Source organism: Manis javanica, chromosome 17 (genome assembly GCF_040802235.1).
Source record: "Manis javanica isolate MJ-LG chromosome 17, MJ_LKY, whole genome shotgun sequence".
Classification (NCBI taxonomy): Eukaryota; Metazoa; Chordata; class Mammalia; order Pholidota; family Manidae; genus Manis; species Manis javanica.
This window is the reverse complement of record NC_133172.1, coordinates 47,765,102-47,792,323: the sequence shown is the minus strand read 5'-3', so window position 1 is coordinate 47,792,323 and position 27,222 is coordinate 47,765,102. Positions and strand designations below refer to the sequence as shown.

Below are 27,222 nucleotides of genomic sequence, written 5' to 3'. Positions count from 1 at the left end.
GCAATTAGCTTTTCCTCTGTAACAGCAACCAGGAGAGAACTTCGAAAATACCTGTTGTTTACTTTCCAACCCTGAACCAAATCTAGGCTCATGAGCATCCAAGTGACTCCTAGAGGAGGCCTAGGACAGTGCCCATTTTCTTCCTGCTGCTTCCATTTGTGCCCGCCCACCCCATCCCTTCCAGTGGTCTTTCCAGGCCATTATTCCCGGGGCCCCCACATGGTCCTGGACTTTAGATGGCCTCAGCCTTTCAGAATCTGACCTGCCCCTCTCTGCAGCTTCCTCAGTTCCCCATCCTAGTGCCTTATGGGGGTCCTCGGCTACGTGGTTGTGATGAAATGACACGTGCCCTTGGAGAGTTCACGATGTAGTCCTGAAGACAGTTCTAGCCCACAATGACAGCAGTGTGGAGATGCTACAGTGCAGGGCAACATTGGTGCTGCCTGGCTCAGCAGGAAGCAAGGTGCCCTGAGTTTTCAAGGGTACAAGTGCACACTAGCCAGGTGGAAGGGTGAGAGAATAAAAGCATTTTAGGCAGGGAGCCCAAAGTGTGGATAGTGAAGGTAGGAAAAGGTGTGGCTGGTCAGGAAATTTCAGGAAGTCACTGAAAAGTGTTGAGGCAGCTGGGCCAAGAGAAGCAGGGTGCTAAAGAAGGAGCAACACTGTGTAGGGTTTCAGTGCATGTATAACAGGATCACTGGGGCAAGGGGTCACAGGTAGGGAGACTAATGAGCTCTCACCTGGAGATGGCAGTGTCCCAGGCAAGGGTCCTGACACAGGGTCCAAGAGGTTCTCAGTCTGAGGGTAGAGTCACCAGCCTTGATGCCTGATTAGCTTGTAGGAGTCACCCAGCAAAGAACAACAAGCAGAGAAATGGGGCTTGGGGGTGACCTCCAGGATTTTGACTTGAACAATCAAGTAGATGACATACAGAAGGAAGCAGGTTGGATGGAGGAGAAATTATTCATTGAATTTGGAATAATTGGTGTTTAAGGTGTCTGAGGGAAATGCAAGTGGATGAGGAGGCAGCAGGATATGAGGGTTTCCAAAATTGGTGGTCTCTTCCCAGAGAGCCCTGGGGGTAAGAAGCAACGGTCATCTGGTTGCTTGGCCACAGGGATACTGGGAGAACGTTCACCTCACAACCACCTTCTGCCTGCCAGGAAAAGGCACTGAAGGTTCTGTCACCAGGGGCCACTCTTGAGGCCTAGTCTGGTCCAGCTGTGGTCTGGCAATAAGTGGAGAGTATTCCAACGCTGCCACTCTGGGACAGGCAAATGAACTTTACCAACTCAGAGGGGCTCCCAACTGTTGGTCCCCTTGAGGTCAGACCAAATTCAGGGTTCTTCCCTGGAAGAAAGGGAACAAGGCCAAGCACCTGTTTCCCATGATCTGACAGTCCCTTTCCTTTCTCTGCCCCAAGATTCTCCTTAGCACTTCCCTCTCAATCTGCACTGTTACCTGTCTGCCCTTAGGGTTCATCTGAGGAGCCTCTGCATGCACAGACCCTGGCGCCGCCTGTTCAGGCTCTGATTAGGCTTGGGGCAGGATGCAGGAATCTCTATTGTCACGTTCCTGGGTGATTCAGATGATGGTCAGGCTTCAAACCCTGCACCCTTCTTCCCAGTCTCTCCCCCTTTGAGTCTTACTTGGAGAATCACAAAGTGATTAAGCAAAAGAAAAATGTTTATTTTCATCAAGTCCAAGGTCCCAAGTTGGGACAGTCACCCAACTGCCTCCTCTACCTGGGGGCCTAGGCTCATAGACTGCTGCTGTGGTTCAGGCTTGAGAGAAGGTGAGCCACCAGTGTGGAGGGAACAGTCACTTGTTCTGAGGAGAGAGTGGGGGTAAAAATGGGGCAGCACAGGCACTCAGCATCTTACCAATGTCCACCTGGGTTGACTTACCCACCTCAGCCTTGAGGTAGCTGCTGACCCCTAAATTGGGCAGACCCCCAGGCTCCTCTCTAGCTTCCCATCCCAAGGGAACCAGAGCACAGGTCGGGGCATGAATGTATTGGAGTGGGGCAAAATGAGGCCTGACCCCAGCTCACCTGCCATAGGGGGCAAGGCCTGCAGTTGCTCCACGCCTGCCTCCTCCGGAGCCAACTCCAACTCAGTCTGCACCACAGCTTCAGCTTCCCTGTCCCCCTCCCCTGCCTGGTTCAGCTCAGGATTGCAATAGTTGATGTACTGATACAGGGGTCGCAGGCGCTGTGCCTTTCCTGCAAGGACCCAGGACAGGGCAGTGGCTGGAGCACTGAGCTGGGCCCAGCAGGCAGGGGAAAAAGGAAAGGCCCAGGGGCTGCCACTCACTCTCTTGCCGCAAGGTCTCTGAGGGTGCAGACACTGTGCCGGCCATAGCTGGGAGCACTGGGGCCCCCAGACTCCTGCGCTTTTTGGCTTTCTTGTGCTGTTTGGCAGTTGGTGAAGGCTCACTCTGGCTACCCTCTGGCTCCTCCCTGTGCAGTGGCAGCCCCTGTGGCAGCTCGGCTTCAGCCCTAGGATGGGCTTGGTGGGTAGGTCCTGGTAGGCTGGGGGACAGGAGGCCTGAGGAGCCAGCCTCCAGCCTTGGCTCCTGTGCTGTGAGTCTAAGGACAAACCCTGCCTGCTCACCACCCAGAGCTCAGATTCTTGGCCCTTCCCTAATCACTGAGGTCCCTGGTTGGCTAAGGGCCATGAGCTGATGTGAGGTGTCCCCTACATGGCCTTGAGACTCTCCCTCTGGATGCTTCTACTCCAGGGCTCTTGAGGGACAGAAGGGGTGAGGGGTGATGGTGGTGGCAAGGGATAAGGGTGCACCCTGCAGGAGAGCAGGATTTAGGAATCTTCCTAGGGTGTGAGACTCCCTCCCCGGCCCTGCAGCTCCTTCCCTCTGCAAGCTCCCTCACCTGACCAGCTTCCTCTTTGAACCATGACTGGGCCTCACAGTGGAGACTCTCTCTTCTAGTGCCTCCTCTTGCTTGAACCTCTCTTCCTCCAGCTTGAGTCGTTCTTCCTGGAGCTCTGGCTCTGAGATTGGTTCTGTTGGACACTTGTCTTCACCTTGGCAGGCCTCATGGGCTGGCACCGGCCACTGGTCTTCCATCACTGGACACTAGAGGTGACACATAGGTGACCTGTCACCACAGCCAGGCAAAAAATAACAGGGAACAGCCATTAAGACACTCGATATTAGATACCAAATGCAGATGTAGGGCACCAGCCTATGCCCCTCCCGGCCTTTGAAGACTGTCCTGGCAGTCGGGATCCTCGCACAGTCTGGCCTTCTAGAGTGCTGTGTCTGAAGGCTAGACAGCCTAATGGTCACTTCAGTGCTCTGAATGTGGCCACCTGGGCCTCTGCCAGCTGTGCCTTCTCCACAGCTATCCTCTGCCCTGGGACCCTGGCCGCCCCTCTGTCCCAGCAGAGGCCATGGCTACGTGGGGTCAGCGCATCCTCAACGGTTGCTTGGGGAAGTGGGCCCGAGGAGCAGGGCTGGTGGACCCAGCGTTTCCCCAAGAGACCCGCCAGGAGGCGAGGGAGGGGGTGGGAAGGACGACTGGCCATCTCTCTGGCTCCCCTTCAGCTGGAACTACAAGACCCAGAAGGCTTCGCGTCAGGGGGCATTAGTCCCTGACCTCAGGGACGGAAACTGGTTGCATAGCAACGGCAAACCCGTCGGGTTGCAGCAGCAGGCGGCAAAACTAACTAGGGTGAGTTCCCCCGTCCGGGTGTTGCGGGGGGAAACGTCCTGAACGGTGCAGGGAAGTGGCTAGGAGCCAAGTGGCGATCGCTAATCGGGGTCTTGAGGCGGGGCGCGGCCGGGAATGGTAGGCACGGCCGGGGTCAGGATCCGGGTCCCGGACCAAGGAAGAAGCACCAGGCTGAGAAACGGGGTCCGGGACAAGAGACAGGCAACCCGGCAGGCGTTGGTGCACCGTTGCAGGGCGGCGACTGCAGCATGTGCGAGGGCCCGTCTCGCATCTCGGGGCCCATCCCCCCAGACCCTACGCTTTGCCCTGATTACTACCGGCGGCCGGCCTCGGGTGAGTTGGGGGCCGCCGCGGCGGGGCGAGGCCCGAGCGAGGGTCGGGTTCCGGTCCACCACTGAGCCCCACACTCTGCCCCGTCCGGCTCCTCAGCCCAAGGGCGTCTTGAGGGAAACGCGCTGAAACTGGACCTGCTGACCTCTGACCTGGACCTAGACACCACCCCTCCCCGCGGTCCCCGCATCCGTCCCGGAGCCCGAGAGATCCTGGAGCGGGGCCGGCGCAGCGTCGGGGGCGTTCTGCTGCAACTCGAGGGCATCTGCCTAGGTTCAGGGGCCTCTCCCAAGAGTAAGTTGCTGGCAGAAGGGGCAGGGGTGATTATAAAGTAAAAAGCTGAGATCAAAAACGACTGCTCCTCATCCCCAACCTGGGTTCAGGCTTCACCTCTCTGAGCATCAGTTTCCCCAATTATGAAAGGAGGGGGAAATACACTGCCTCCTCACACAAGAAGGCTGAATGAGATATTCCTCTGGGTAGCCCTAGTTCGGCTTCATGAGTTCATGCATCAGTGAAACATCCTCTGTTGAGTGCCTATTGTGTGCCAGGTCCCATAGGAAAACAAAGTTGAAAACAAGCATGGGCCATCACCGAGTCAAGGTGAGAGACAATAAACAAGTGAGGAGATAAATATGATATACAAGATGATTAATGGTATACCGCACAATAAAAATGTAGGAAATAATCAGGGATAGAAGAAAATTACTATGTCTGGGAGGAAATAAGGTGATGAGGTGGAGTATGTGTACAGGGGTCTAACTTAGATGGAGAGGTCAGGGAGATATTAGTGCAGGAGGCAGGGTGTGGGCCTGTGTGTAAACTGGTGTGAGCTGAAGTGCATGGGCGTATGTAGGGCACAGCCTGACAATATCTTCTCCCCAGGGAAGGACCCTAAAGACCATGAGAAGGAGAACCTGAGGCGAATCAAGGAGATCCAGAGACGCTTCCGCGAGCAGGAGCACACCCGGGAGAAGGGCCAGCCCAGGCCTCTGAAAGCTCTCTGGCGCTCACCCAAGTATGACAAAGTGGAGTCCCGGGTCAAGGCCCAGCTGCAGGTACTTGCCTCAGGGATCCATCTTGTCGGCCAACAGGCAATTATACCCTAATCTGAATTATGGGGAAGGAGGAAAAATCACAGGGGACTAAGAGGTAGCTGGTTCTGCTGCAGGGTGGGGTTGGAGGCTTTCTCAGAAGTGGTGATAGCTGGGTGATCCTGAGGGACAAGTATGAATTAGGGGAGAATGGAAGAGAACATTCTATAGAATGTAGAACCTCACACATAAAAGTCCTAAGACCAGAGGGTGTGTGGGCAGTGGGGATGCTGCTGACAACTCACTGTGACAGAAGAAGAGCACTAGGTTAGGTTAAGAAGTCAACTGGACCCACATCATAAAAGGTCACATAAACCACTTTTCAACCTTTATTTAAGGGCAGTAGGAAGAGCAGGGGCAGGATAGATAGTAGCACCATTTCTTTGTCCAGGGGCCTCAGAAGGAGAAGCAGGATTGAGAGAAAAGAAAACAAGGTCATATGTGGATGATGAAGATGAAGCATTTGTGGGACTCCCAGGGGGTGGGAGTGTGTCCAGGAAGCAGATGGAAAGTCGGTCTGGATCTCAGAAGTGAGACCCAGGAGTTACTGAGGATCAGGTTGAGGACAAAGACTAGGGAAGTAACCCTGGGTTTGAAGGTTTGGAGGCCAGCCATCAATGACCTTGGTGGGGACAGAGCCAGGAAGCTTGGCTAGGAAGGAAAGAAAAAGAGAACGGCAGCTGGAGCCAGTACTGAGGAGAGGGTGGATCTATTTGTTGTTGTTTTCTTAAAGATGGGAAAAATACATGTGTTTCAATGCTGATGAGAAGTCTCCCTTCAAGAGGGAGGAGGCCCTAGGGATAAGATCCTGAGGCAGGAGAGTCAGAGGCTCAAGTCTTATGGCTTGAGACACTGACCTCAGCCTGAGTGATCGTTCTGCTATGCCCTACCCCCCAGGAGCCCAGCCCTGCCTCTGGAACAGAGCCTGCCCACTTCCTACGGGCACACTCCCGCTGTGGCCCTGGGCTTCCACCACCCCGTGTGTCCAATACCCAGCTAACCCTACCAGGTCCAAATGCTAAGGTGAGAGGGTATGTAGGGGCTGGGGCAGGGTCCTGGGGGGGACTTCATGGGCACAACACAGTGCTCTCTGCCCTGTCACGCTTGCCATGTCCTGCAGGGGCCAAGCCTAGGTGTGGACTTCATTAGCCACAATGCCCGCTATGCCAAGAGGGCCCCGCGGAGGCATTCCCGTTCGCTGCAGGTCCTGGCACAGGTGCTTGAGCAGAAACAGCAAGCCCAGGAGCACTACAATGCCACACAGAAGGGCCATGTGCCCCATTAGTAGGTCTCACTGTCCAACACCCAGGGTGAGGGGTGCCTATGGAGGGTGGGAGCTACATCTGCCCTGAGATCATCACCCTGAGCCTATGCATCTGCAGCTTGTTGGAGCGCAGGGATTTGTGGCGGCGGGAGGCTGAGGCCCGCCAGCATGGCCAGCCAGACCCTGCTGTACCACCTGGCCACACTCGCATGCCTGAGAACCAGAGGCTGGAGACACTGAACAATCTGCTCCAGAGTGAGTAGTGGGCAAGAGGGACCCAGGGGACCACACACCCCTACTCGGCACTCACTGTTCCTGGGCCCCCTGTAGGCCAGAGCCAACTGCTGCGTGAACTGGTGCTGCTGCCTGCTGGGGCCAACTCACTGAGGGCCCAGGGCCACCGTGCTGAGCTGGACCAGAAGCTGATGCAAGTAGAAGAGGCCATCAAGATCTTTTCCCGCCCCAAGGTCTTCGTGAAGATGGATGCCTGAGCCCTTTTTATGGGGGTAGTGGTGAGGGTCCTCATGGAGGATCACCACATGGCTGCAAAGGACAGGGTCTGGCCTCATGATAGAGTGGAGTCCGAAGACAGGAGCAGTGGGTGAGCAGTATCCCCAGAGCACTCTGCCCAGCCACTGGTGGCTGTGAAAGGGCCATCACAGCCTCTTAACTCCATTGTCAAAATTAAACCTTTTGTATAGTGGGATTTGTTTCCATAAGAGCTTTTCTCACCCTAGAAATGCCAAATGTGGAGGCCCGCCTGCTGCTCAACTGCCAGAAGGTCTTTCTGCTGCCCTTATCACTCCTGCCTCATGTCTAGGGCAGAAGGCAAGATTGTGGGATCAGGGAGGTGTCTAGAGCTGGGACACAGAAAGACCATGACTGCATTTGTAGAAAACCTTTAATGTTCCCCAGACCGCCAGGGCCCTGTGACCAAGTTAAAAACCTCCACTGGGAAGTCCCTGCCATGTCCCAGCAGCCTTGAGTGGCAAGGGGCTGCATTCTCATCCTTGTCTGTCAGAGGCTGAAGCCACTACCATCTCCTCTCATGCTACTCCCCCAGCCAGAGCTGGCCTGCTCCTGATCATCCAGGGAAGGCAGAGAGCTACGGGCACCAGGGAGTAGGTGGCCTGGGTGCAGGTCCCAGCATGGATGCCCCTGAGACAGCCCATTGGAACAGGGAGGCTGGCGGTTCTCCATGACCAGATCACTGCTGTCATCATCACTATCAGGCTCAACAGGTCCAGGCCCAGCAGAGGGAGGCCCTGTCAGACGCCCAGATGCCCCACGTACCACATTATTGCGCTGATTGGCTGGCTTAACAGTGACAATGAGGTTGTGGCTGTTGGCAACCATCATGTCTGTCACTTGGTCCAAGGTCTTCCCAGCCACCTCAATGCCATTGACCTCGAGGATCTCATCACTGACTGCTAGCAACCCTGTACTCTCAGCCAGGCCCCCTCGTACCAGGCGGGAGATGAAGATGCCTGGAACACGTTCCAGGCCCTGAGGAGCTACACGCACGCTCATGCCATCTCGGATGTAGAAACCCAGGGGGCGGTCAGAACCATGCTTGTGCAACCGTACCCTTCGGTGGGTCTCAGGCAGTAGGTCCACATCTATGACTGAAGAAACCTGGCGGAAATCTTGGGGCAGGCTGATTAGCAGGGGTGGCCGGGTACGCAGGGGTGCCACTGGCCGAAGTAGAAGCCCTTTCTTGCGTCGCTGCAGAGAGTTGGAGGCAAAGGCCAGGCCGCTGGAGTCAGCTTCTGCTACAGGAGAGGGGGGCGCTGAGATCAGAGACCCTGCTCTCCCACTTGTACAGGGGAAGGGGACACTGTAGCTATTTCCTACCACCTGGAGGTCAGGCCAAGGACAGGGACTGTAGAGGGTGAAGGCTAGGTGCCCTGGGCATGGACTAACCTTTGTAGACCTGCCCTGTTACCCTACCCCACAAGGGGCTGCCCGCTGTACCCCATCCTCCTCACCCCGCTTCTGCACTAGCAGGCGTAGTGGCGGGGGCCCACTGGCCAGGGCCCGATGCAGGCTGTCATCGTTAGTGAGGGGCAGTAGGTCTCCGTGGGCATCTGTATAGCCAAGCAGCACATCCAGGCCCGGGATCTGGTGCACGGCACGCAGCAACCGCGAGAACTCTTGGAAGCCACTCACCGAAGCGCGGGGCAACGCGAAGCGTCGGAACTCGGCGTCAAACTGGAGGCAAGGGGTGGGAGGAGAGGGGGGGTCAGGACAGAACCCCTGCCCTTTATCACCATAGGTCCGAAGATGGCAGGGGTAGGGAAGCTAGGGCTGCGGCAGCCGAGGAAGCCTTGCGCCCAGACCTAAGCTACAGCACAAGAGACGCTGTCCAAGGTCTTGTCCCCACCCTCCAGGTACGCAGACCACAGAGGGGCTGCAGAGGCGAGCAGTGGAAGGAAGGAGCATGGATGGCGGAAATCGAATAGAAATACTGGAGAAGGGGACGTAGAGGATGGAGGAGAGAAAAAGGTGGTGGGGACCAAGGAGCCAGAAAGGGAAGAATGAGGGAATTGGGAAAGTCTAGGACCGAGGTCGGAGGGGCCCTTACTTTGCTCTTCACCTCGACGATGCTGTCAGGACTGCGCGCCGGAGTTCTCTGTTGCCTGGCCATGGCTGGGCCGGGCGGGCCGGGGACGGTGTCCCAGGCTACCCGCCAGGATGCAGGTGCACAGCCCGGCCGGCCGGCTCGCGCCGCCCCGCCCCTGGCGGTAGCATTTGCCCCGCCCTCCCATCCGGATCATGACGTCAAGAGGGCAGCGACGGAGAGTAGAACGCTGAATCCACGTTTCCAAGGAAACGGAGACAGGGGTGGAGATGTCCCCGCGTGCTCTTACGTCATTACGCTACTGTCCGCGCGTTCCTGGAGTCTGAGGCACAGGCTCCGCCAAATAGAGCGGAGAGGGAGGGAAGTGACTTTTATTGAGTGCTGTGTGCCGTTATTTCCACTGGCCTTAACAAGACACATTTTTTTAGACAAACTGAGTCGTACTAAATATTTGCTGAACCCGTCAGGGTCACACGGCTTTGAAGTGGCTCCAAGCCAACTTGCTCGTACTACTGTTGGCGCAGTTTCAGGCCTCAGATTCCATCCTCTTCATCCGAGCCAGTCCTGGGCCCCTTCCTGCCCGGTGCGAATAGCCCAAACGCTAGAAAAAAATGCCCGGATAACCACAAGCAGGAGAGCGCCCAGTCTACCCAACTGGAGACTGCACACACTTCCAGCAGGGCGCGCTTGTGCGCACGCGCTGGCACGCACACGGGCGGGGCCTCGACTTCAAGCCACCTTCTGTCGGGCGCTTCCTCTTCCGAGGAGAGGCGGGATCGCGGCAACCACAGGAAACTAAGGTGGGTGGTGCTTCGCTTGGTGTTGCCGCGGAATGGCAGGGCCGGGGAGCTTGGTCCTGCGGCCCTGGATTCGAAGGCTGATCCTGGGGTCAGAGGCACTCTCAAGTCCGCGGGCGGTGCAGCTGCTTGAGGTGAGTCTGCCATCCGTCGCTAGGGTCCGAGACCAGGGCGGGGCCCTGGGGCGTAGGGATTGACGCTGGTCGACGCCGTCAGGTACTGGAGGAGGCGGAGGCCCCGGGCCCGTCCCGCGCCCCTGACACATCTGACGTCGGGACTACGCTGCTAGTGTCCGACGGGACCCACAGTGTCCGATGCCTGGTGACTCGGGAGACCCTGAACGCCTCAGATTGGTGAGAGAGAGGCCGCGAGGCCTGGGAGAGCCGAGTCTGGCGGGAGAGCCCGGGGCTTGAGTCCCAGGTGGGCGGGCCTGCAGATGGGCGAGGCTGTGTTCAGGAGGGCTGGGCAGTGAGGGTCGCGCTCGCCTCAGGGAGGAGAAGGAATTCGGCTTCCGAGGAGCAGAAGGCCGGCTGCTCCTGCTGCAGGACTGCGAAGTCCGCGTCCAAGTTGCTGAGCGCGGCGCGGTGAGTGGTGAGGCTGGCTTGGGCGGGTTACTGGGTGTGACTTTTTGTGACAACTCTTGAGACCTGTCTCTGATCTCACCCCTCCAGCCGGCGGAGTTCTTCCTCCAGGTGGACGGCTTCAGCTTGCTGCCCACGGAGCAGCCTCGGGAACGGGTCATTGGTTGGTAAGTGATACCTCTACCCTCCACCCTAGACAGGCCTGGATGGTGTTGCCTTTGGGTGGTTTGGATGGGAGGGCTTGGGCCCGAGTAACCATCCTCCTCTTTCCCAGCAACCAGGATCCGGATGTGCAGAAAAAGCTCCATGAATGCCTGGAGTGAGTCTGGGGTTGGACCCTGGGGCCAAGTGTGGCTCGGTCAGGGCATGACAAATCTATGCAGGTAGGCCTCAGGATTGTTCCTCAGGATTGTCCCTTCTGTTTCTATAGGGAGCACCTTTCAGAGTCCACCTCCTCCAATACAGGTACTTGTAGGGGTTGGCCCAGTGACCCTAACTCCCTGTAGAGTGACCTGCCCAGCCATCACCCTCCTGCTTCCTTAATGAGCCCTCTTCCCCACCCACCCTTCCGTTCCTCTTCTTGGAGCTTTGACCCATCCCCTGGTACCCTGTCCCCTAGGCCTTTCACTGTCTCAACTTCTGGATGAAGTAGAGGAGGACCAGGAGCATTGGGGGGCACTAGTGCACCTGGCTGAGAGCTGTCTGATGCTGGCAGGCCCTTGCACTGCATCCCCTCTCACCCGCTGGGCTGCCTCATGCCACAGGGCCATGGTCAGTGTGGGGCTTCCCTTAAGAAATGTCAGGGTGAGGAGCTGGGTGAAGGCTAGGCTGAGAATTCATGTCCCACAGGGAGAAGTTGTGTACACTGTCCCCAGCCTATGGCTTCATATCTCTGAGAATGACCAGCGAATCCTGAGCTCTTTGCATCCAGGTCAGAAGACACAGGGTAAGAAGGACTGGAGAAGGGAATAGCTGGAAGCCCAGTGCCCACAGTGCTGATAAGCCTCCCATGACCCCCCAGGCCTTGAGTTGCCCCCACCAGACCCGGCTCTACAGGAACTATCACTGACCCTGATCTCTTCTTCTTCTTCACCCAGTTCCTCAGGTAAGGTGTTGCTCAGGGCACAGGCATTCACTGCTGTCTATCAGTCAGGTGCCCGGGCTGTGCAGACTGCTGGGAAAGGGTACAGAGCCAGGTGGGGAGTGAACAGTCCCTGCAGGCCTGCCTGAGCTCATGGGCCACTCAGCTGATCTGAGCTGGGAGGGCTGTGCCCACAGGCAGTCTCCCTCCTCCCCAGGAAGCCCTGCCTTACCCAGCCACATGTCATCAGAGGAAAACAGTACCAGTGTCAGCCTTCTGCCTGCCCTGTCCTTGGCTGCTGTAGACCCAGTGCAGCAGGGCAGCTCCCAGCCCCTACCAGCTGTCTGCTTAACCCCTGGTCCCCTGCCCTCCAGTTCTCCACACCCTAGCTGTGTACACAACTCCCCACTCTTGAGCTGCACCCCAAGTCTTTCACCCCTTGACCCTGGCCCCAGTCCACACCAGGCCCATGTGACCAGGGCCCAGAAACCTAGCCTTGAGTTCAAGGAGCTAGGGTTGCACCCCAAGAACTGGCAGCGCTCTCGAAGGACAAGAACCATCAAGGGAGCCCTGGAGTTCAGCCCTGTCTGGGTGAGCATAGTCCGTTAAATCTTGAAGGTGGAATCGGGGGTGGGCCTTGGGTAGAACTGGGAGAGGACTGGGGCTTAGGTGGAGTTAGGGGTCCTTGCTGGCCCTTTTCAGATATCACACCCCCTTTAGGACCCTCCAAAGAGGCATCGTGATGGTTCCGCCTTCCAATATGAGTACGAGCCACCCTGCACCTCCCTCTGTGCCCAGGTCCAGGCTGCCAGGTGAGTACCTGGGGCTGTCCCTATTCTCTTGGTCACCAGTCCCAGTCTCCACTGACCTACAGCCATGGTTCTCTTCCCAGGCTCCCTCCTCAACTTGTGGCTTGGGCCTTGTACTTTCTGATGGAACCACAACCAGAATCTGAGCTAACCCAGGTGTGAGGGGTTATGCAAACACATGACAGGATGTGTGCACACAAGTCCATGCCTGTGGGTGGACAAACAGTGCTCCACACTCTGCTTCCTTTGAATTTTTTAATAAAATAATCTCATGCGTCAGGAAAGGAGAAGGTCAGGGGCTGTGGCCGCTGCCTCTTTGGTCTGTGGTTGGGGAGGGTGGGCTCCACTCAGGGTTGGAGGTCTCTGTAGGCTGTGGGGACAGAGGTTCAGCTCTAAGGCCAGATCCTGCGAAGGGAGAGGGAAAGAGAGGAAGGGTCAGGACTAGACTGAGCAGTCCTGCCACCCTTCCTCCTGGCCCCAGCCTCACTTACCTAGGCTTGGAGACGGGGGCGCCTCAAGCTTTGGCCTGCGCTTCAGTACAGGGGAGCGCTGCAGCCGCAGGGGCCGATCTGAGGGACACAGGAAGACTTGGAGCGGGTTGCTGAGGTCTTGCTGCCTGTCCCTGTGCCCCCCCCCCAACAACCTCCAGCATGTGCATATGTGTACACACGCTTGCCTTATGAGCTTCCCCTGCCCCTGCATCCTCCCGTGCCTGACAGACGTGGTTCTTCTGGACGTGGAGAAAGGGCTTGTCAGACCCTTGCTTCTGGCCTTCTGGCCCCCTGATTTTGCCACCCCTCACACCACTGGTGTGTCCCTCCAAGGACCAGAGCCATACCGGGAGGCCTGTAGCCCACCCTCCCCCATCTCCTCCTTCACTCAAGCACACGTGGAGGTGTTTCCCCTCACCAATAGGGGCCTGGAGCTGGTCCTCATGCACAGACACTGCTCGTCGCCCTGCTGAGAGAGGCCTCAGCCTCAGCTGGCCATCTGGGGGAGGCCAGGGTGTCAGGGTATGGTCCCAACAGCGGCCCCCCACTCCAGCTCTTGCCTCCCACCTTCAGGGTCCCCAGAGGAGCTGAGTTCCCAGCAACGACTTTTCCAGTCCCCAGCCCAGAATTAGGGGGGACTAGGGTACCTACTTACCTTCATTCCTGGGGCCCAAGCAAGGATCCTCTGGGAGGCCCAGGCTGTCTGGAGAGGGGCTGGTTTTTCTGGGGCTTGGGCTAGGACAAGGGGAGGGGGGGCCTGGGCCATCCTGTTGGCCCCAGCCACGGCCCCTGAGCTCTGCATTCAGCTGCTGTCCCAATGTCTTCCAGGTGGTGGACTCAGGCCCCTGGCCCCCTGGCCCAGGTCTGCACGAGGGGTCTGCAGGGAAAAGGGTGTCAGTGCAGATACTGGAGGTGAGCCTGACCAGCGGGCTGAACCCCTCCTGTCTTTCCTTCAACACACACGTCAGCTCTTGCTTACCAGCAGATACGGAGTGGGTGCGGGACTTGATTGAGATGGGAGGGGCTTCTGTGGAACTGTCCATAATGTCACCTGCAAGGCAGAGCTAGGGGCTCAGACACCAGACCTTGGGGATGATGGGGAGAAAAACCTGGCCTCTCCTCCTCCCCTGCCCCTGCCGCCAGGATGGCAAGTGCCCTGGACTATCTTAAGGACAAGGACATCCCCCTCCCTGAAAATGTACTGCCCTAGTCCCGGGTTCTGCTTACCATCTGAGCCAGCCTTCTTGATCTCACCATCCTTGCTCTGTAAGAAACAGGAAGGTCAAGCTCAGGTCTGCCCACCCTCACCCTAGCTTTGTCCTTTTGTTCATTCTTGTGCTTATAACCACTACTAAATGCTCATCATGGGCTGAGCAAGTAGCAAACCCACCCTTGGTCCTCTTAGAGCTCACAGTCTGGGGTGGTAGACAGTTAACAAACACAACACACACACACACACACACACAAATAATGTGCTTTCTTAATTCTGTGACTCACTTTTTATACTTCAATATTTCTAAATTAAAGCTGAGTTTCACCTCATATGTGTTTCTTATTTTTCTGAAAATGTATTAAATGTACATGGTTGTAATTCTTATTAGGGATTGTGACCAGAGGGTGGCATTAGTAGTGTGGCCATGGAAGAGAGGACAGGTGCACAGAAAAAATGCAGATGTAGATGAAGAGGAATCTGGTAAAACCCATGGGTGAATAGGAGAGGCTCTGAGCTGTAACCAGGGTGGAGAACAGTTAAGATGAAAGCAGTGATCAGGACTGAGACCCCACAGGGCCTTGAGGCAGGGTTAGGAGTTAAGGCAGTGTCCTAAGAGGAAGCCCCTGGTGGACTTGTATTTCAAATTCAGGTGACAAGTTCAGATTACTGTTAGATCTGCAGAAAAAGAGCTGTCGCAGCTCTAAGGAGACAGTGGCCTGGGCCAAGACAGAAAGGGAAGAAAGGTTGAATTTGATGACTATTTTGAGGGGCAGGGGATTGAACTGACAATTAGATGTCATGAGTCTCTTCCTGGCCACAAATATGACCCACAGACATGCCATAAGCCACATGTTACCTGCACCCTTACTGCAAACTGTCCCTCCCAACTCACTGGCTTCCTTTTGCCTTCAGTACTCCCGCTGCCTCTGCTCACACCGATCCTCTGTAGCATCACTTGTACCCGCTGCTCAAACGATGGGGCCAGCTCTGTGTCTCCCCGCTCCAGGGGCCGCCGCTGGGGACAGAGAGGGCCCGAGTGGGGAGGGAGCCCACTGCCCTTAATTCCAGCAGAGCCCTCTCCCCATCACCAGGCCTCACCTTGTCGGGCCTGGTGCTCAACATTGCCTCTTCCTCCTCAGCAGGCAGCAGTATCATTGAGTAGGCCTTGCTTTCCCGAGTGTAGCGAGGCCGGCTCCTGCGGGTGGGGTCAGGGCTGCTGGTGCCCCCCTCAGCCCCACCAGGTTCCTCACCACGGCCAGGACGGGCTGGTGGCCGCAGCAGGTCCCCAAGTGTGGTTTTCCGAGTGCGGGGAGCTGCCCCAGGGCTGGTCTCTAGTTCAGGCCGTGGCCCCCGTGTTGAACGAGGCTTCTTAAAGGCAAAGAGGGTCCCCAGCTTCTTTCGCAGTGTACGGGGGACAGGGGTGGTACCCCCATCGGTGGCTGGGTCCTCCTCAGGTGCCCAGCTGTGGGAACAACCAGCAGTAAGTGGGAAGGCCCATGGAGCACCCCACCCTCTGCCACCCCCTGCAACTGCCCATCACTCACAGATGATCCTGCTGGATCAGCCTTTTGGAGAAGAATTCCTCCACACCCTCATCCACACGGGCACTGAGTCCATTCCCTTCCTGTGGCAGGGCTGGGGGCACCTGGGAAACACCAGAGGCCCAATGCTCAGGCCTGAGTGCAACCACGACTTCTTCCCACCTCCCTTGCCCAGCAGCTGGCCAGAACAATTCCAGGACCTGGGAGCTGGGGTGACCCTAGGGGGATACTGACATAAGCTCTCCCACTGTCCAACTGGTGGGCAGAGATGCTGATTTCACATACCCCCTCCAGTAGTTGGCCCTGGACACACATGCAGCCCACAAATGTTCTTGTCCCAGAGTATCCTACACAACCTGAACGACCTGGTCACCAGGAGGCTAGAACCCCTGTGCCCCCTGAATTATATGCTTTCACTTGCCACCCCCTCTGCTCCAAACCATTTCCTGCAGCAGCCCCCACCCCCACCCCACCTGGCCTGCTGCCGGCTCAGCGGTGCTGGCTGCTGCGTCAGACCCTCTGGGGGGCCTCAAGCCGGCTCCTCCCCGCCTTCCGCCCTGTGCCCACTGCCCTGCCAGTACCCTGCCCACACATGCATCTCCCCACGTATACACCTGCAGGACATGCAGTATATGCATAATTGTCCCTGCGGCCGGGACACCCAGCATCTTCCAGTAACCCTGGGGAAGGGAGGATAGATAAGACGGACACACTCCCAACCTGAGGTAGTCCTATAAACAGGCGCACCCTTAGTGAAACCCACACGCATGATCCAGCTTGGGAATAGCCTGGGGGGATGGGGGGTGACCAAGAAGCCAGGACACCACTGCATAACCAGATGGTCTTGGGTTCTCACAACCCACGTCCCTGCCCACCACCAACCCCGAGGGGCGAATGGGTCACCCTTGATCCCTCCCCAATTTCACAAGCTCTGGAGTGTGGGGGAGGTGCTCACCTGGGGGCCCCCCGGCGGCGGGCGGTGGTGATGCTGGCGCCGCGGCCTCGGCCGGGCCCGGGTGGGATGGCGCAGGGGCTGCCCAGCGGGTGGCAGGTCCATGCGAGGCAGAGGGCCTGCCAAGGGCCCGGGGGCGGCGGGGCTCGGAGAGCCGCGCGCGGACGGCCCCGCCTGCGGCTCCGCATCTTCCCCCGGAGCCGCCAGCTCGGGCTCCGGCTCTGGTCCCTCAGCAGCACCTGAGGGGAGAGCACCAGAAGAGCGCCGAGCCCAGGGAGGTGGCGGCGCTAGGGCAGCGGGGGACCCGCCCAGGGCGCGGGGAGGGGCTGGCTACACCGCCCGCCCCCCGCCCCTCCCCGCCGCTGTCCGTGGTGCTGAGCGCGGTCCCGAGCGGCGCGCGCTCCGCGCCACAGCCAAGCATGCGCATCCTGGGGGTAGAGAAAGGGGCGGGAGGGAGGCGAGTGGAAACAGTGTCCGGGACTTGGTCTGCTCAGGTCCGCTCGGAGCTGACTGGCCACACAGCCGACCCCAACCTTGCAGACTGCATGTTGGTCCTGCTCTGGCACAGTCAAGGGTCAGGAAGTATGGGACAGGCTCAGATTAAATGAATAAATGTGTCCAGGTCCCCTGGTCTAATGGAGTCCAACCTGGGTAACTCCCTTCCCCCTAAGGCCCTGACTTACTGTGAGTGGAAGTGACCAGGTGAAGATGGTGGCTGGACTCAGGCCATTTCTGTGGAGGACTGTCACCCTGGTGGGGAGGGCACACACAGCCTGGGCAGGGGAGCTGCCTCCCCATCTTCCACACTCCAGAACAAGATGGCAATATGTTAGGGTTCTAGGCCCGGAGTGGGACCTAGAATGGGACCACATACCTTCTGTTCCTGTTCATCCTCTTCCTTTTCCTTCTCCTCCTCAGGGAAAAAAAGACTTTCCAATTCCCCAGGCCCAAGAGGACTATGTTCTCCAGCCAGTGCCGGTATAGCAGGGGGCACTGCCACTGTTGCCTGCTGAGCCAGACTCTCCACCTGCAATACCAGGCACTCCAAAGATGGGCAGGTATGGCCTCAACCATAGTCTCATCAGTGCTAAGGGAACCCTAAAATAACCCTGGGCTACATGACCCCAAAAGACATTACAGAACCCCTACAAGGCAGGGGCCAGGTGTGATGTGAGGGAGAGGGAGGGGGAAGGGGGAGAGACAGAGAGAGTGAGTGTGTGCTTGTTGTGTATAACACAGTTTCGTCTCACCAGCCGATCCCTGGCTGCACTCAGCCCTGCCAGAGCCTGAGCCACAATACTCTCTGCCAAGGTCCCTGTGACTGACAGCCGCATGTCCCTGAGGGCAAGAAAGAGCAAGTTTAGTGTCTGTCTCTGCCCAGCCCTGCCCAGCCCAGCCCAGACCTAGCCAGCCTACCTGAGCCTAGTAAAGGCATCTTGCAGCAGGTGCTCTGGGAGCAGCTCTGGGAGGCCCCTTGAACCCACAAGGACCTCCTCTAGCTGTTCCCTCCACCTGGGTCCCTGCAGCATCTGCGGGCAGAGGCTCCTTGTTGTGTTCAATGTGGCCTGAGTGAAGTCCTGGGCAAAAGTCAGAGCATGAGATGAGGGTGTGACTAGGGCCCAGACCTACTGCCTTGAGGCTCCAATCCCCAGAGAACATTAACTCAAGGGGTGTCAAAGTCAGGGCCATGGGATGAGGGTCAAGCATGCATATGGAAGTGTGGCTGGGGCAAGGGTACCATCTCACCTGAATGTCCTGATGGCAGACCTCGCCCACCTGTCTCAGGAGTCCCTCCAGTTTCTGCCTCAGCTGCCATTGATGGCTTGGGGAGTTTCCAGCCTCATACAGAATGGGGAGAATCTGGAAACCAAGGAGAAAAAGGAGTTGCAAGTTGACACCTGACTAAGAGGGGAAGGGTCCTAGGAGCAAGAGGGAGTGCTCACACTGAGAGAGAAGTTGGCATTTTGAATGGCATCCTCGGCTTGGTGCACAGCGGCTTCACCCTGGGGCCCAGCCCCACAGCCCAGTAGCTCCACATGATCCTGCACCGACTGACATAGTTCGTTCACTTCCTAGGGGGCATAAGGTATCAGTCCCAGCCTGGCCCCTCCTGGCCCCCAAGACCCTGACTGCCTCTTTCCTAGGGTCTCCAACAGGGCGGGAGAGGTCCTAAAGGTGATACCATCAGGCCAGCTACTTAGGAACCCTATCTACTCAAGGATGGAGAGCAGTGTCTTTGATTCATGGTAAGGGCTTCATATATACTTCCTAAATGTCTAGAATAGGAAGGACAGTTGTTAATTGTGGTGAAAAGAAGCCCAGTCTGTTCACCATCCACCTGGAGGACAGACTGAGGGGTGGGAGAAATGGGAGTGAGAAGCCATGGAGGAAGGACCAGGGGGAGCAAGGGATAGCTGGGATGGGGATGAGGAGTGGAGTGTTTTGAGAATCTGTCCAGAGGCAGGACCAAGGAGGTGTGTAGGGGCTGTAATGTGGCCAGGAAAGATCTGGCCTAAACATCTGTCCGCAGCAGTTGGTGGATGTGAGATTGGGTTCCAGGGTATAAAGAAGTGTTTGTGGGAGGTGATGAGATCACTTGAAGATGTATAGAATGGGGAGCCCAGGTGGATGACTGGGTCAAAAGCCCTGGGCTCTGGAGCTTGGGAAAGAAGTGGGATTTGGGAATGGAGGGGTGGGAATCTCACAAAGACAAGATAGTGGAGGGAGATGAAGCTATAAAAAGGGCTGCTGGGTTTGGCCACAACAGAGGTCAATGGAGAGGTGAGAGGAGCCCTGTGAATGGGAAGTAACAAACAGGGCTACAATCAGTGGGGGGAAATTGAGGGTGGATTTTTAAATACCTCCATCTTTAACAAGAGAGCCTACTTAAATGCTTTAAAAAGGCTGTTAGGGGTGTTGTTATGGGAACTCTTTCAGGAGCAGTTGTCTACTCTGTAGACCAAGAAGAGGGACTTCTCTGGGACAGGATTCAGGCACCTTGGCCCCCAAAAGTCAGACCGTCAAACTCATGGAGGCTCCCAGGTGCCACAGCTCTCCCCATCCTCTATTTGAAAGGGGACAATGACCTGCTCCGAGGGGTTGGAGACCAGACTTAGTGGCTGAGGGCAGGAGGTGCTGTCGGAAGAAGCGTGGTTTGCGCGGTTGTTCCTCAACAGACAGGCTTGGATCTGGGAAGAAGGGATTTTGAGAAGGGCGGGGCGGGGTTACGGCCCTGAGCCCCGTAGGGAAGGAGAGGGGGGCCCCCCTACCTGATTCACTGCTCGTGTTGTCAGTTCCGGGCGGCTGCGCTGTGCCTGAGCCACGTCGTTCAGTGGCAGAGGCATAGCCTTCAGACTGCGATTCTGCTCCAGGGCCTGTGCTACGTCCAGTAGGCCAAGAGCAGAAGTGTGGTTCCGGTCCCAGACCACAGATCTGGGCCGGGCAGGGCTTCAGTCGGGGGCGGAGTTCCGCCAGGCCCCACCCAACATGCTGGCCTTGTCCATTCCCCTCTCGCATCAGTCTGCTTCATTTGCTCTGCCTCATTAAGCCCCGCCCCTTAGCCCAGTAGGCCCTCCTCCCTCGTCGGTCCCACCCCTTTGACCCCGCCCACCGGAGCCGCGTGTTGACCCGAAGTGCCTTGGCCAGCATCTTGGCGCCTGTGTCGCCCATGGCATTGCCGCTGATATCCAGCGCTGTTAGGTTAGGATTGGTGCCCAGGGCCTGGAGCAGGACGCTGGCACCCAGCTTCAGCCTTGACTCAGCCACGGACAGAGACTGCAGGGGCTAGGGTTAAGAGAAAGCCATTTGTGGTTGGAATCGGGGTCAGCAAGAAGGACAGGTCACAGGGTCTGAGGGAGCATGAATCACAGGGGTCTACTGCCTGAGGATCCCTCATGGTCCTGTGAACTCACACAGTCATCATCCTGCATGAGCTGGACAATCCGGTGCAGGACGTCGTCCAGGGTCTCCCTGTGGGCAGGGGCCGAAGTTGAGGGGGATTTGGGTGGTGGGGTGCTGTCTGGGAGGCCCAGGAGTGGGATGGGGGCTTACTTGCACCGGACGTTGAAGTTCCTTCCAAGAGACACATGTCGCAGGGACCGACTCCTCCCAATGGCCAGGACCAGAGTCACCATGTCTGAGCCGAAGCCTGGGGGCATGTCGGGTCACGGTTAAGGCGAGGCTGCGGGGTTAGCGGTGGGGTGGGAATTGGGTGGATGGGTTTCTGGGCGGCCTCACCATTATCCGCCAGATCCAGAGAGCTCACTGCACCAGCGTCACACACTAAGTCTTGTATCACCTGAGCGCCTGCTGAGCGTAGCTGAAGGTGGAAGGTGGGGCATACTCAGACCAACAGGCCACAGGTGGGGAGGATCCGGGGTCCAACAGTCCCGCACCCCACTCCCAATGGGTGGACCCACTCCCTGCTCACGTCTCGGGGCTGGGCGCTCACCTCACAAGCACTCAGGTCCAGATGCAGGTCGCCTGTGTGCGTGTTGAGTGCGAGGCCTTCCAAAATGGCCCTGGGAGGGGATGGTGGTGGGAGCTGGGAAAGGGGGCCCCGGGATGCGAACGAATACCAAGAAGGCAGGGCTGGGATGCAGAGGAGGTGTGGGCACGGCAGAAGGGTGCTGAGGCTCTGGGGTCCTGGCCTGGGGGTGGCCATGCACGCAGGAACTAGGCAGTGGGCGGCGACACTAACCTGAGAGCTTCGGGAGGCAGCTTGCAGCCAGCCAGGCTCAGGTGCCGAAGCGTCCCCGCGCGGCTGAGGAAGGGTTGCAGCGCGGCGGGCGCAGCCCGGGACTTCCTGGGGTGGTGGAGCCGGAGGAATGGGCTGCCGGCACGGGAGTGGCTCCCGACAGTCGCCCCCAGCTCCTCCCGGGCCCGCCTCCCTTACGTGCGGGAGAAGACGTTCCTCGAAGCGTCAAGGTGCGTGAGGCCGGCGCAGCAGCCTCGAGACAGAGCTGCGAAGAGCTGCGGGAGGAGGTGTGGGCTACCCCTGGTGAGCCCCGAGTCCCCACGAGCCCCGACCGTCTACCCTCGGGCCTCAGCCACCCAGCCCTACTGATCAACCCCCCACGGACCACCCCCTCACAGTGTCCAGGGCGATGTCGGTGCCTGCGAGATTCAGAAACGTCAGAACATTAGGCCGGCTCAGGAAACTATAGAGGCCCTGGTGGGAGGATGGGGGTGGGAGGAGGAGGTCAGAGTTCACCTCACCAAGAGCTTCCTAGCACTCCACAGCTGAAGGCACTCTAATCACAGCCACTAAAGATAGCCACTCACCCCACTGTCCTCTGAGGCCCCCAGTGCTCTCACCAAGAGCTTCCTAGCACTCCACGGCTGAAGGCACTCTAATCACAGCCACTAAAGATAGCCACTCACCCCACTGTCCTCTGAGGCCCCCAGTGCTCTCACCAAGAGCTTCCTAGCACTCCACGGCTGAAGGCACTCTAATCACAGCCACTAAAGATAGCCACTCACCCCACTGTCCTCTGAGGCCCCCAGTGCGCCGGGGTTCCCTGAAAGGTCCAGGTGGGTCAGGGCAGAGTCAAAGGCGGTGTTGGAAGCCAGTGCACGCCCCAGAGCCCTCATCCCTGGTGGTGGAGAAGGGGGTGGCTCAAAATAAGGCAGACCCACCTCCCCCACCTCATTCTGGTCCCTTCCTACCTCGAGGTGTCAACCCGGTCTGCGCTAGGCTGAGTTTCCTCAGGGCTCCAGGACGATGCTCCAGGTGTCTGCAGAGTGCTGCCACGCCTGAGGGATGCGATGGCCATGTGGATCTCACCTCCTCCAATGGCAGCCCCCAGGGTTCCCCAGGCTCAGCCATACCTCGGTCATCCAGCAGGTTCCCCGCCAGGCTGAGTTCTTTCAGTGCAGAGCTTGAGTGCACTGCCAGTGCCTGGGCCAGTCGCCGGACAAAGTCTCTGGGAACAAGACCCCAGGCGTGAAACTCTGACCCTAGATTCCCAACTCCTCCCCAGGCGGCTAGCTTCCCAATCCCAAGCCCCCAGACTCCTGTCCCCAAGCCCTATTCTGTCCCCTTTACCCCCTCAGGCCACAGGTCTCTAGCACCAGTTCCTCCAAGTGGGATGATTGACTCATCATGTGTAGAATCTGTTCCAAGACCTCAAGGCTCTGAGAACCAGAGTGAGGGCTCAGTGGGCTGCACCCTCACCCCCACACCTTTGGTCCCTCCCTGCCCCTACACTCTCACCAGCTTCATGTCCACACAGGAGAGGCACCGGAACCACAGATTGTAGGACAGGGCAGCCACGCTCAAGGCCAGGTCCCTGGGCGGGAGAAGGGGCAGGGGCAGAGTTCAGGGCCCTCCAGCCAGATCCTAGGCACACATCCTACTCCATGGAGAGGCTGAGGCCCAGGAAGGTGGGTGATGTAATCTTCCTCCCTTCCCAGTCCTCGGAGGAAGGCCACACACCGACTACCCAGGTGGCTGAAGTCTCCTAGGCTGAAATGGCGGCAGCCCTGACGATGGTAGATGGTGTCCACATCCTGGACAGGAAAAAAGTGTCTCCAGCTGGCTTGGGGCCACAAGGGGTGGGGAGGGACTGAATGCACATAAGGGGTCTAATATCTCCAGAGCCCCCAGAGAGGGCCCTACCCTCACCCACTGGATCTCCTCTCGGAAAGGGAAGCCATTGTAGTCACATAGAGCCTCATATGTCTCTAAGAAGCCGCCTGGGGGGTGAGGGAGGGGAGCAAGACAAAAGATCAGAGATGAAGGAAGATCAGACCCAAGCTGGTTGGTGGCTGTGCCTTGACTCTGTTCAGTTCGGGAGACCCCCAAATTCAGGGTTCTGGTGCTACAGGAGCTGGGTAGGCTGGAAGCCTTGTGTGGCCCTGCTTTGGCCCTTACCACAGGGTCTGCTGGGTGCAGTGGCCTCTGAGGGGTTGCTTCTCTCCAGCCGAGCCAGCATGGAGTGGGGTGTGGGCCTCCGGAATAGCTTCCTGGGGAGGGAGATAAAGGAGAAAACGGCAACGGACTTCTAGCCCCTGGGATGGGAGGCAACCTGCTCATGTCATCCAGAGCACCCCCTGTTGCCGCCTTCCCTGCCAACCCACTGGAATCGCTGGGCCTCACCCAAGGGTCGAGCCAGGGAAGATCTTCTTGATGGCTGCAGCGATGTGCTGGGCCAGCTGTTCCAGAGCAGCCACACCAGGAAACTCCAGGACCAAGACAGGCAGGGACTCTAGCTCAAAGGTGACCTGGGGAGGGCAGGCTCCTGGACTGGGCTCCATGTGTGGGGATGGGTGGAGGGGGAGGTGAAGGCTAGGCTGTAGGCCTTGGTGGGGGAACTAAACATCTCACCTGAGGGGGTGTCTCCTGCAGCACCATGGCCTGGACCTCCAGGTAGCTGAACGTGCAGTCCACCTGTGAAGGGCCTGAATCAGTGGGGACCAAGGCCTGAGCCCCACCCTTCAGGGATCCTAGGCCTTTGTGCAGTCTGGAGAGCCAGACCTGCCTAGACTCCAGTCCTGCCTGCTGCTGGGAGCCCGTTGCTGTTCGAAGGGCAGAGCCCACAAGGACAAGGCAGACAACTCTGCTGATGCAGCCCTCCTCGAGGGAGCTCCTGGAGGGCAAGGGAGGCGGCGGCAGCCAGGCCCTGGCACTCACCCTTAGGGGGAGGCAGGTGTGGAGCAGATAGGCTCTCCATCGCAGCAGTGCCTGGGGGGAGAGAGTGTCTGACACCCTGTGCAGGGCAAGGGGCTTGTTCTGGCTGGGCCCCAGTGGCCCTCCGGCTCTGCCCCTGCCATACCAGGACATGACCTCTCTCGGCACCCTCCCGCTCTGGTAGCCAGGTTTTCAGCAGCAGCTCTGCCTCCTTGGGCCACAGGAACTTGATGATTTCTCCTGTTGAAGGGCAGCCTGGTAGGTGAATTTGGTCCTCCCACGGAGGTCAACTCATGCCCATGATCTGTACCAGGCTAGGGGCTTGGGTTCATCTATGGGCTGGCAAGGAAGGAGTGGAGTGGATCTGGGGGCACCAAGCCTTGCGGAGAAGCCTAGAGAACCGCCTGCCCGGCATCCCTGGGTGCTGGGTGGGCCTCTCTTTGGGGTCACGCCACTTCCTCCCAGACGAGTAGGCAGGAAAGGCCTGTGCTTACCTCGAAGCTCACAGGATATGCCGTCGGGGGCCTGGGCCATGGGCTGGGACGGGTGGCCGGGGTCCCAAGGAGCTCCGACGAGAGACACTAACTAGCGGTCACACACACAGGAAACCTGGGGCCCTGGCCCGCACTGCAGCCACCTGCTCCTTCTGCAGCGGAAGGTACGCGCTGCTTCCTGCCAGGGCGCCCCCGGCCCGGCTCCTCCCCGCCCGGGCCTCCGCGGGTCGGGAGAGGTAGGAGGCGGGCAGAGTCCCAGCTGCCCTCCCGGTTGCTCAGGAGCTCCTCCGTCAGAGCGGACACGGGGTAGGGAGTGGTGTGGCCGAGAGGGTCGGGCCTGTTGCTTGCCTCTTGAGGTTATTATACCCCTACTTTCACCCCCGCACCGCAGTCCCTGCTGTAAGCACCAGGGGGCGCTACCCGCCTGGGGATCCCTGCGGCCCATTCTTGTTGGTCCCTTGCAAGGCCCAGCTGGGGAGAGGGACATGGGGCCCAACAGAAGGAGCAACTGTTCAGCAAGGAACGTCAAATTTCTCCCAACACCCGGAGCCTAGCCGGGAGGACCGGCTTCTTAGCTGTTGCTTCTTACCTGGAGTGGATGATCCCCTGGGAAGTCCACCAACATTTGAATGGGCTGAAAATATGCTAGATGGGCACAGACGCCCTTTTCTACAGTGGAGTGTCCTCAGCTTTCATCAGTTTCAGGCTGGGTCAAGGTTGGAGGTGGGGAAGCCTTTGGCTAAGGCCCAAGCCCCAAGGGCTTCAGGGAGGGGCTGAGTGACACAGGAGCAAAGGCCTGGTACACGGGGGGGCCTCTCCAGTGTCTGCATTCTGGAGCTGGAGTTTGGGGAGAGGGAAGCTAGTGTCACCAGGGCTGGGAAGTATCAGAAGGTTATTGGCCAGAAGCAGGCTCTCTATAAAAGCCCCAGGACCTAGATTCTGGGGTGTGCAAAGTGGGGGAATTACATTTTCTCTTCCATTAAAATCTAAACTCCACTTATGAGATCAGCAACAGTCCTCTGCCCTGCCCACAGCTGAGCCGGCAGAGGTGAAATAACTCAGAGTAAGTGAGAGATCCTGGGCTGAGCCTGTGTTTCTTTCATATCTCTAGCTACCCCTCCTCCTCTTGGGACTTGAAGACAGCGAAGGCATCCCCCAGTCATCTGGTCACCCCACCCCCCAAAAAAATCTCTTGTGGAGGTCCCCCACTGAGACAGAGTAAAAACTGGGTAAAAACTGAGGCAAGTAAAAACTGGGTAATAGCAACTTGGGGGAAGACATCTCCCCTCAAGCAACAGGCCCAAGGGGTGATAGCCAAGGCCTGACAGGGAACTACTCAGCTGGAGGTACCCCGAGTTCCTGCAGTCTGAAGCACGAGTCCTTTCCAACTGCTGCCTCTCAGTTTGAAAGGGGGGTTCAAGTTTAAATCTAGGAGTCTAAGACCACATAGAACCCACAAACTGCTTAGTGGGGAGAACCGGAGAACCCAACAGGTCTCTCATACTTACAGCATGGCCAAGTGGTGAAGAATGTAGGTTCTCAAGGCAGACTGCCTAAGTCCTGACTCCTCCTCTCACCAGCTGTCTGACACTAAGTTACTTAACCTTTCTGGGCTTCTATTCCTGCTTTGTAAACTGGTGCTATTAACTTACCTTAAAGTGTTGCTTTGTATATTAAGGAAAGTGCTCACATAGAGGGTATTATGCTCAGTGAAATAAGCCAGGCAGAGAAAGACAAATAGCAAGTGATTTCCCTCATTTGTGGAGTATAACAATGAGGCAAAACTGAAGGAACAAAACAGCAGCAGACTCAGACTCCAAGAAGGGACTAAGGGTTACCAAAGGGGAGGGGTGGGGAGGGCAGGTGGGAGGGAGGGAGAAGAGGATTGAGGGGTATTATGATAGGCATACATGGTGTGGGGGGGATCATGGGGAAGACAGTGTAGCACAGAGAAGACAATAGTGACTCTGGCATCTTACTACACTGATGGACAGTGACTACAGTAGGTTGTGGGGGGGACTTGATAATATGGGTGACTGTAATAACCACAGTTTTGCATGTGAAACCTTTATAAGAGTGTTTATCAGTGATACCTTAATTTAAAAAAAGTGCCCACAGCAGTGCTGGGCACTTGGTGAACACTCACTTTTGCCAAGTCTATGCAACCCTAGGAGTCCTAAACAGAATGGAAAACCTACCTCATTGGGATTTTTCTGTTTAGAATAACAAGGAGAAATACAAAGGGAGTGACTGTCATAGGGCTTGTTGGAGGGAACGTCAGTCCATGTCTGGGGAGTGCTGTGTGGCAGGCAGGGGGTTGCGGAGGGGAAACCGGGATCAGCACAGAGATGTGGCTAGGATGCCTGGCTAGCCGCTTACCTCCATACTGCTGGTGGTCAGGGAGGCAGTGACAAAACCAACAGTACTATTGGAGACCAAGTAAACATATGGAATGTCAGATCCTACCAGTGACAGTGACTCAGTGAGGGAGAAGCCTTCAGCTTGTCTCTGTTCTAGACAGCATGACACTCCGTGGGCGCTTAGGAAATGTTTAAAGCTCTAATGAGGAGTAAGCCCTGCCCACTCCAGCAGCACAGGGTGATGGGGCCAGGCTGCACCTCCCTGTGCTGCTACAAGGATCCCATCAGGCCTAAAGGATGAGATCCTCAC

At 57.7% G+C, this 27,222-nt stretch overlaps 4 protein-coding genes across 10 annotated transcripts; 2 read left to right on the top strand and 2 right to left on the bottom strand.

Moving 5' to 3' along the window:
- Positions 1-1,010: 1,010 nt before the first annotated feature.
- LOC108389900 (uncharacterized protein C16orf86) lies at positions 1,011-9,541 on the bottom strand. The gene is given in 7 exon segments (XM_073226349.1): positions 1,011-2,006; positions 2,009-2,224; positions 2,316-2,533; positions 2,891-3,096; positions 7,970-8,154; positions 8,371-8,593; positions 8,967-9,541. Coding segments are annotated over 7 exon segments (1,296 nt in total). The 5' UTR covers positions 9,030-9,541; the 3' UTR covers positions 1,011-1,821.
- ENKD1 (enkurin domain containing 1) lies at positions 3,226-7,088 on the top strand. The gene is made up of 8 exons (XM_017648379.3): positions 3,226-3,694; positions 3,928-4,027; positions 4,124-4,318; positions 4,910-5,082; positions 6,016-6,141; positions 6,239-6,402; positions 6,501-6,637; positions 6,713-7,088. The coding sequence occupies exons 1-8, from the start codon at positions 3,323-3,325 to the stop codon at positions 6,871-6,873; spliced, it is 1,428 nt and encodes a 475-aa protein (XP_017503868.3). The 5' UTR covers positions 3,226-3,322; the 3' UTR covers positions 6,874-7,088.
- ACD (ACD shelterin complex subunit and telomerase recruitment factor) lies at positions 9,534-12,515 on the top strand. The gene is made up of 12 exons (XM_017648376.3): positions 9,534-9,894; positions 9,977-10,113; positions 10,251-10,344; positions 10,432-10,508; positions 10,616-10,660; positions 10,772-10,806; positions 10,961-11,112; positions 11,191-11,287; positions 11,363-11,446; positions 11,640-12,013; positions 12,143-12,234; positions 12,315-12,515. The coding sequence occupies exons 1-12, from the start codon at positions 9,796-9,798 to the stop codon at positions 12,391-12,393; spliced, it is 1,365 nt and encodes a 454-aa protein (XP_017503865.2). The 5' UTR covers positions 9,534-9,795; the 3' UTR covers positions 12,394-12,515.
- Positions 12,473-24,927, bottom strand: CARMIL2 (capping protein regulator and myosin 1 linker 2). 7 transcript variants are annotated; one of them, XM_037025318.2, is made up of 39 exons: positions 24,553-24,927; positions 24,204-24,298; positions 24,062-24,112; positions 23,756-23,818; positions 23,528-23,652; positions 23,303-23,394; positions 23,054-23,124; positions 22,865-22,938; positions 22,643-22,718; positions 22,475-22,563; positions 22,258-22,352; positions 22,096-22,182; positions 21,910-22,022; positions 21,521-21,598; positions 21,323-21,399; positions 21,128-21,232; positions 20,879-20,948; positions 20,665-20,746; positions 20,479-20,575; positions 20,340-20,397; positions 20,039-20,211; positions 19,698-19,860; positions 19,515-19,616; positions 18,372-18,500; positions 18,175-18,288; positions 17,845-18,005; positions 17,679-17,766; positions 17,303-17,455; positions 17,112-17,178; positions 16,432-16,667; positions 15,480-15,580; positions 15,034-15,397; positions 14,828-14,950; positions 13,950-13,986; positions 13,702-13,773; positions 13,378-13,599; positions 13,141-13,221; positions 12,723-12,800; positions 12,473-12,636 (listed from the first exon to the last, which is right to left on the bottom strand). In XM_037025318.2, exons 1-39 carry the CDS (start codon positions 24,590-24,592, stop codon positions 12,524-12,526), a joined length of 4,215 nt encoding a protein of 1,404 aa, XP_036881213.1. In that variant the 5' UTR covers positions 24,593-24,927; the 3' UTR covers positions 12,473-12,523. The 7 variants fall into 7 exon arrangements, with proteins under 7 accessions (XP_036881213.1, XP_036881214.1, XP_036881215.1 ...); XM_037025319.2 differs by having other exon boundaries at positions 13,141-13,191; XM_037025320.1 differs by lacking the exon at positions 13,141-13,221.
- Between the last annotated feature and the right edge of the window lie 2,295 nt (positions 24,928-27,222).

Excerpts from the sequence above, each read along its gene's own strand:
- ENKD1 (XM_017648379.3), top strand. The coding sequence starts at position 3,323 with ATGTGGCCACCTGGGCCTCTGCCAGCTGTGCCTTCTCCACAGCTATCC. Across the intron at positions 4,028-4,123 it reads CTACCGGCGGCCGGCCTCGG|CCCAAGGGCGTCTTGAGGGA; the intron begins GTGAGTTGGGGG and ends CCGGCTCCTCAG. Across the intron at positions 6,638-6,712 it reads ACTGAACAATCTGCTCCAGA|GCCAGAGCCAACTGCTGCGT; the intron begins GTGAGTAGTGGG and ends GGCCCCCTGTAG.
- ACD (XM_017648376.3), top strand. The coding sequence starts at position 9,796 with ATGGCAGGGCCGGGGAGCTTGGTCCTGCGGCCCTGGATTCGAAGGCTG. Across the intron at positions 10,114-10,250 it reads ACCCTGAACGCCTCAGATTG|GGAGGAGAAGGAATTCGGCT; the intron begins GTGAGAGAGAGG and ends CGCTCGCCTCAG. Across the intron at positions 11,113-11,190 it reads CCTCATGCCACAGGGCCATG|GGAGAAGTTGTGTACACTGT; the intron begins GTCAGTGTGGGG and ends CATGTCCCACAG.
- CARMIL2 (XM_037025318.2), bottom strand. The coding sequence starts at position 24,592 with ATGGCCCAGGCCCCCGACGGCATATCCTGTGAGCTTCGAG. Across the intron at positions 20,576-20,664 it reads TCTGGATCTGGCGGATAATG|GCTTCGGCTCAGACATGGTG; the intron begins GTGAGGCCGCCC and ends ACATGCCCCCAG. Across the intron at positions 15,581-16,431 it reads CGCCGCCGGGGGGCCCCCAG|GTGCCCCCAGCCCTGCCACA; the intron begins GTGAGCACCTCC and ends GGTGTTTCCCAG.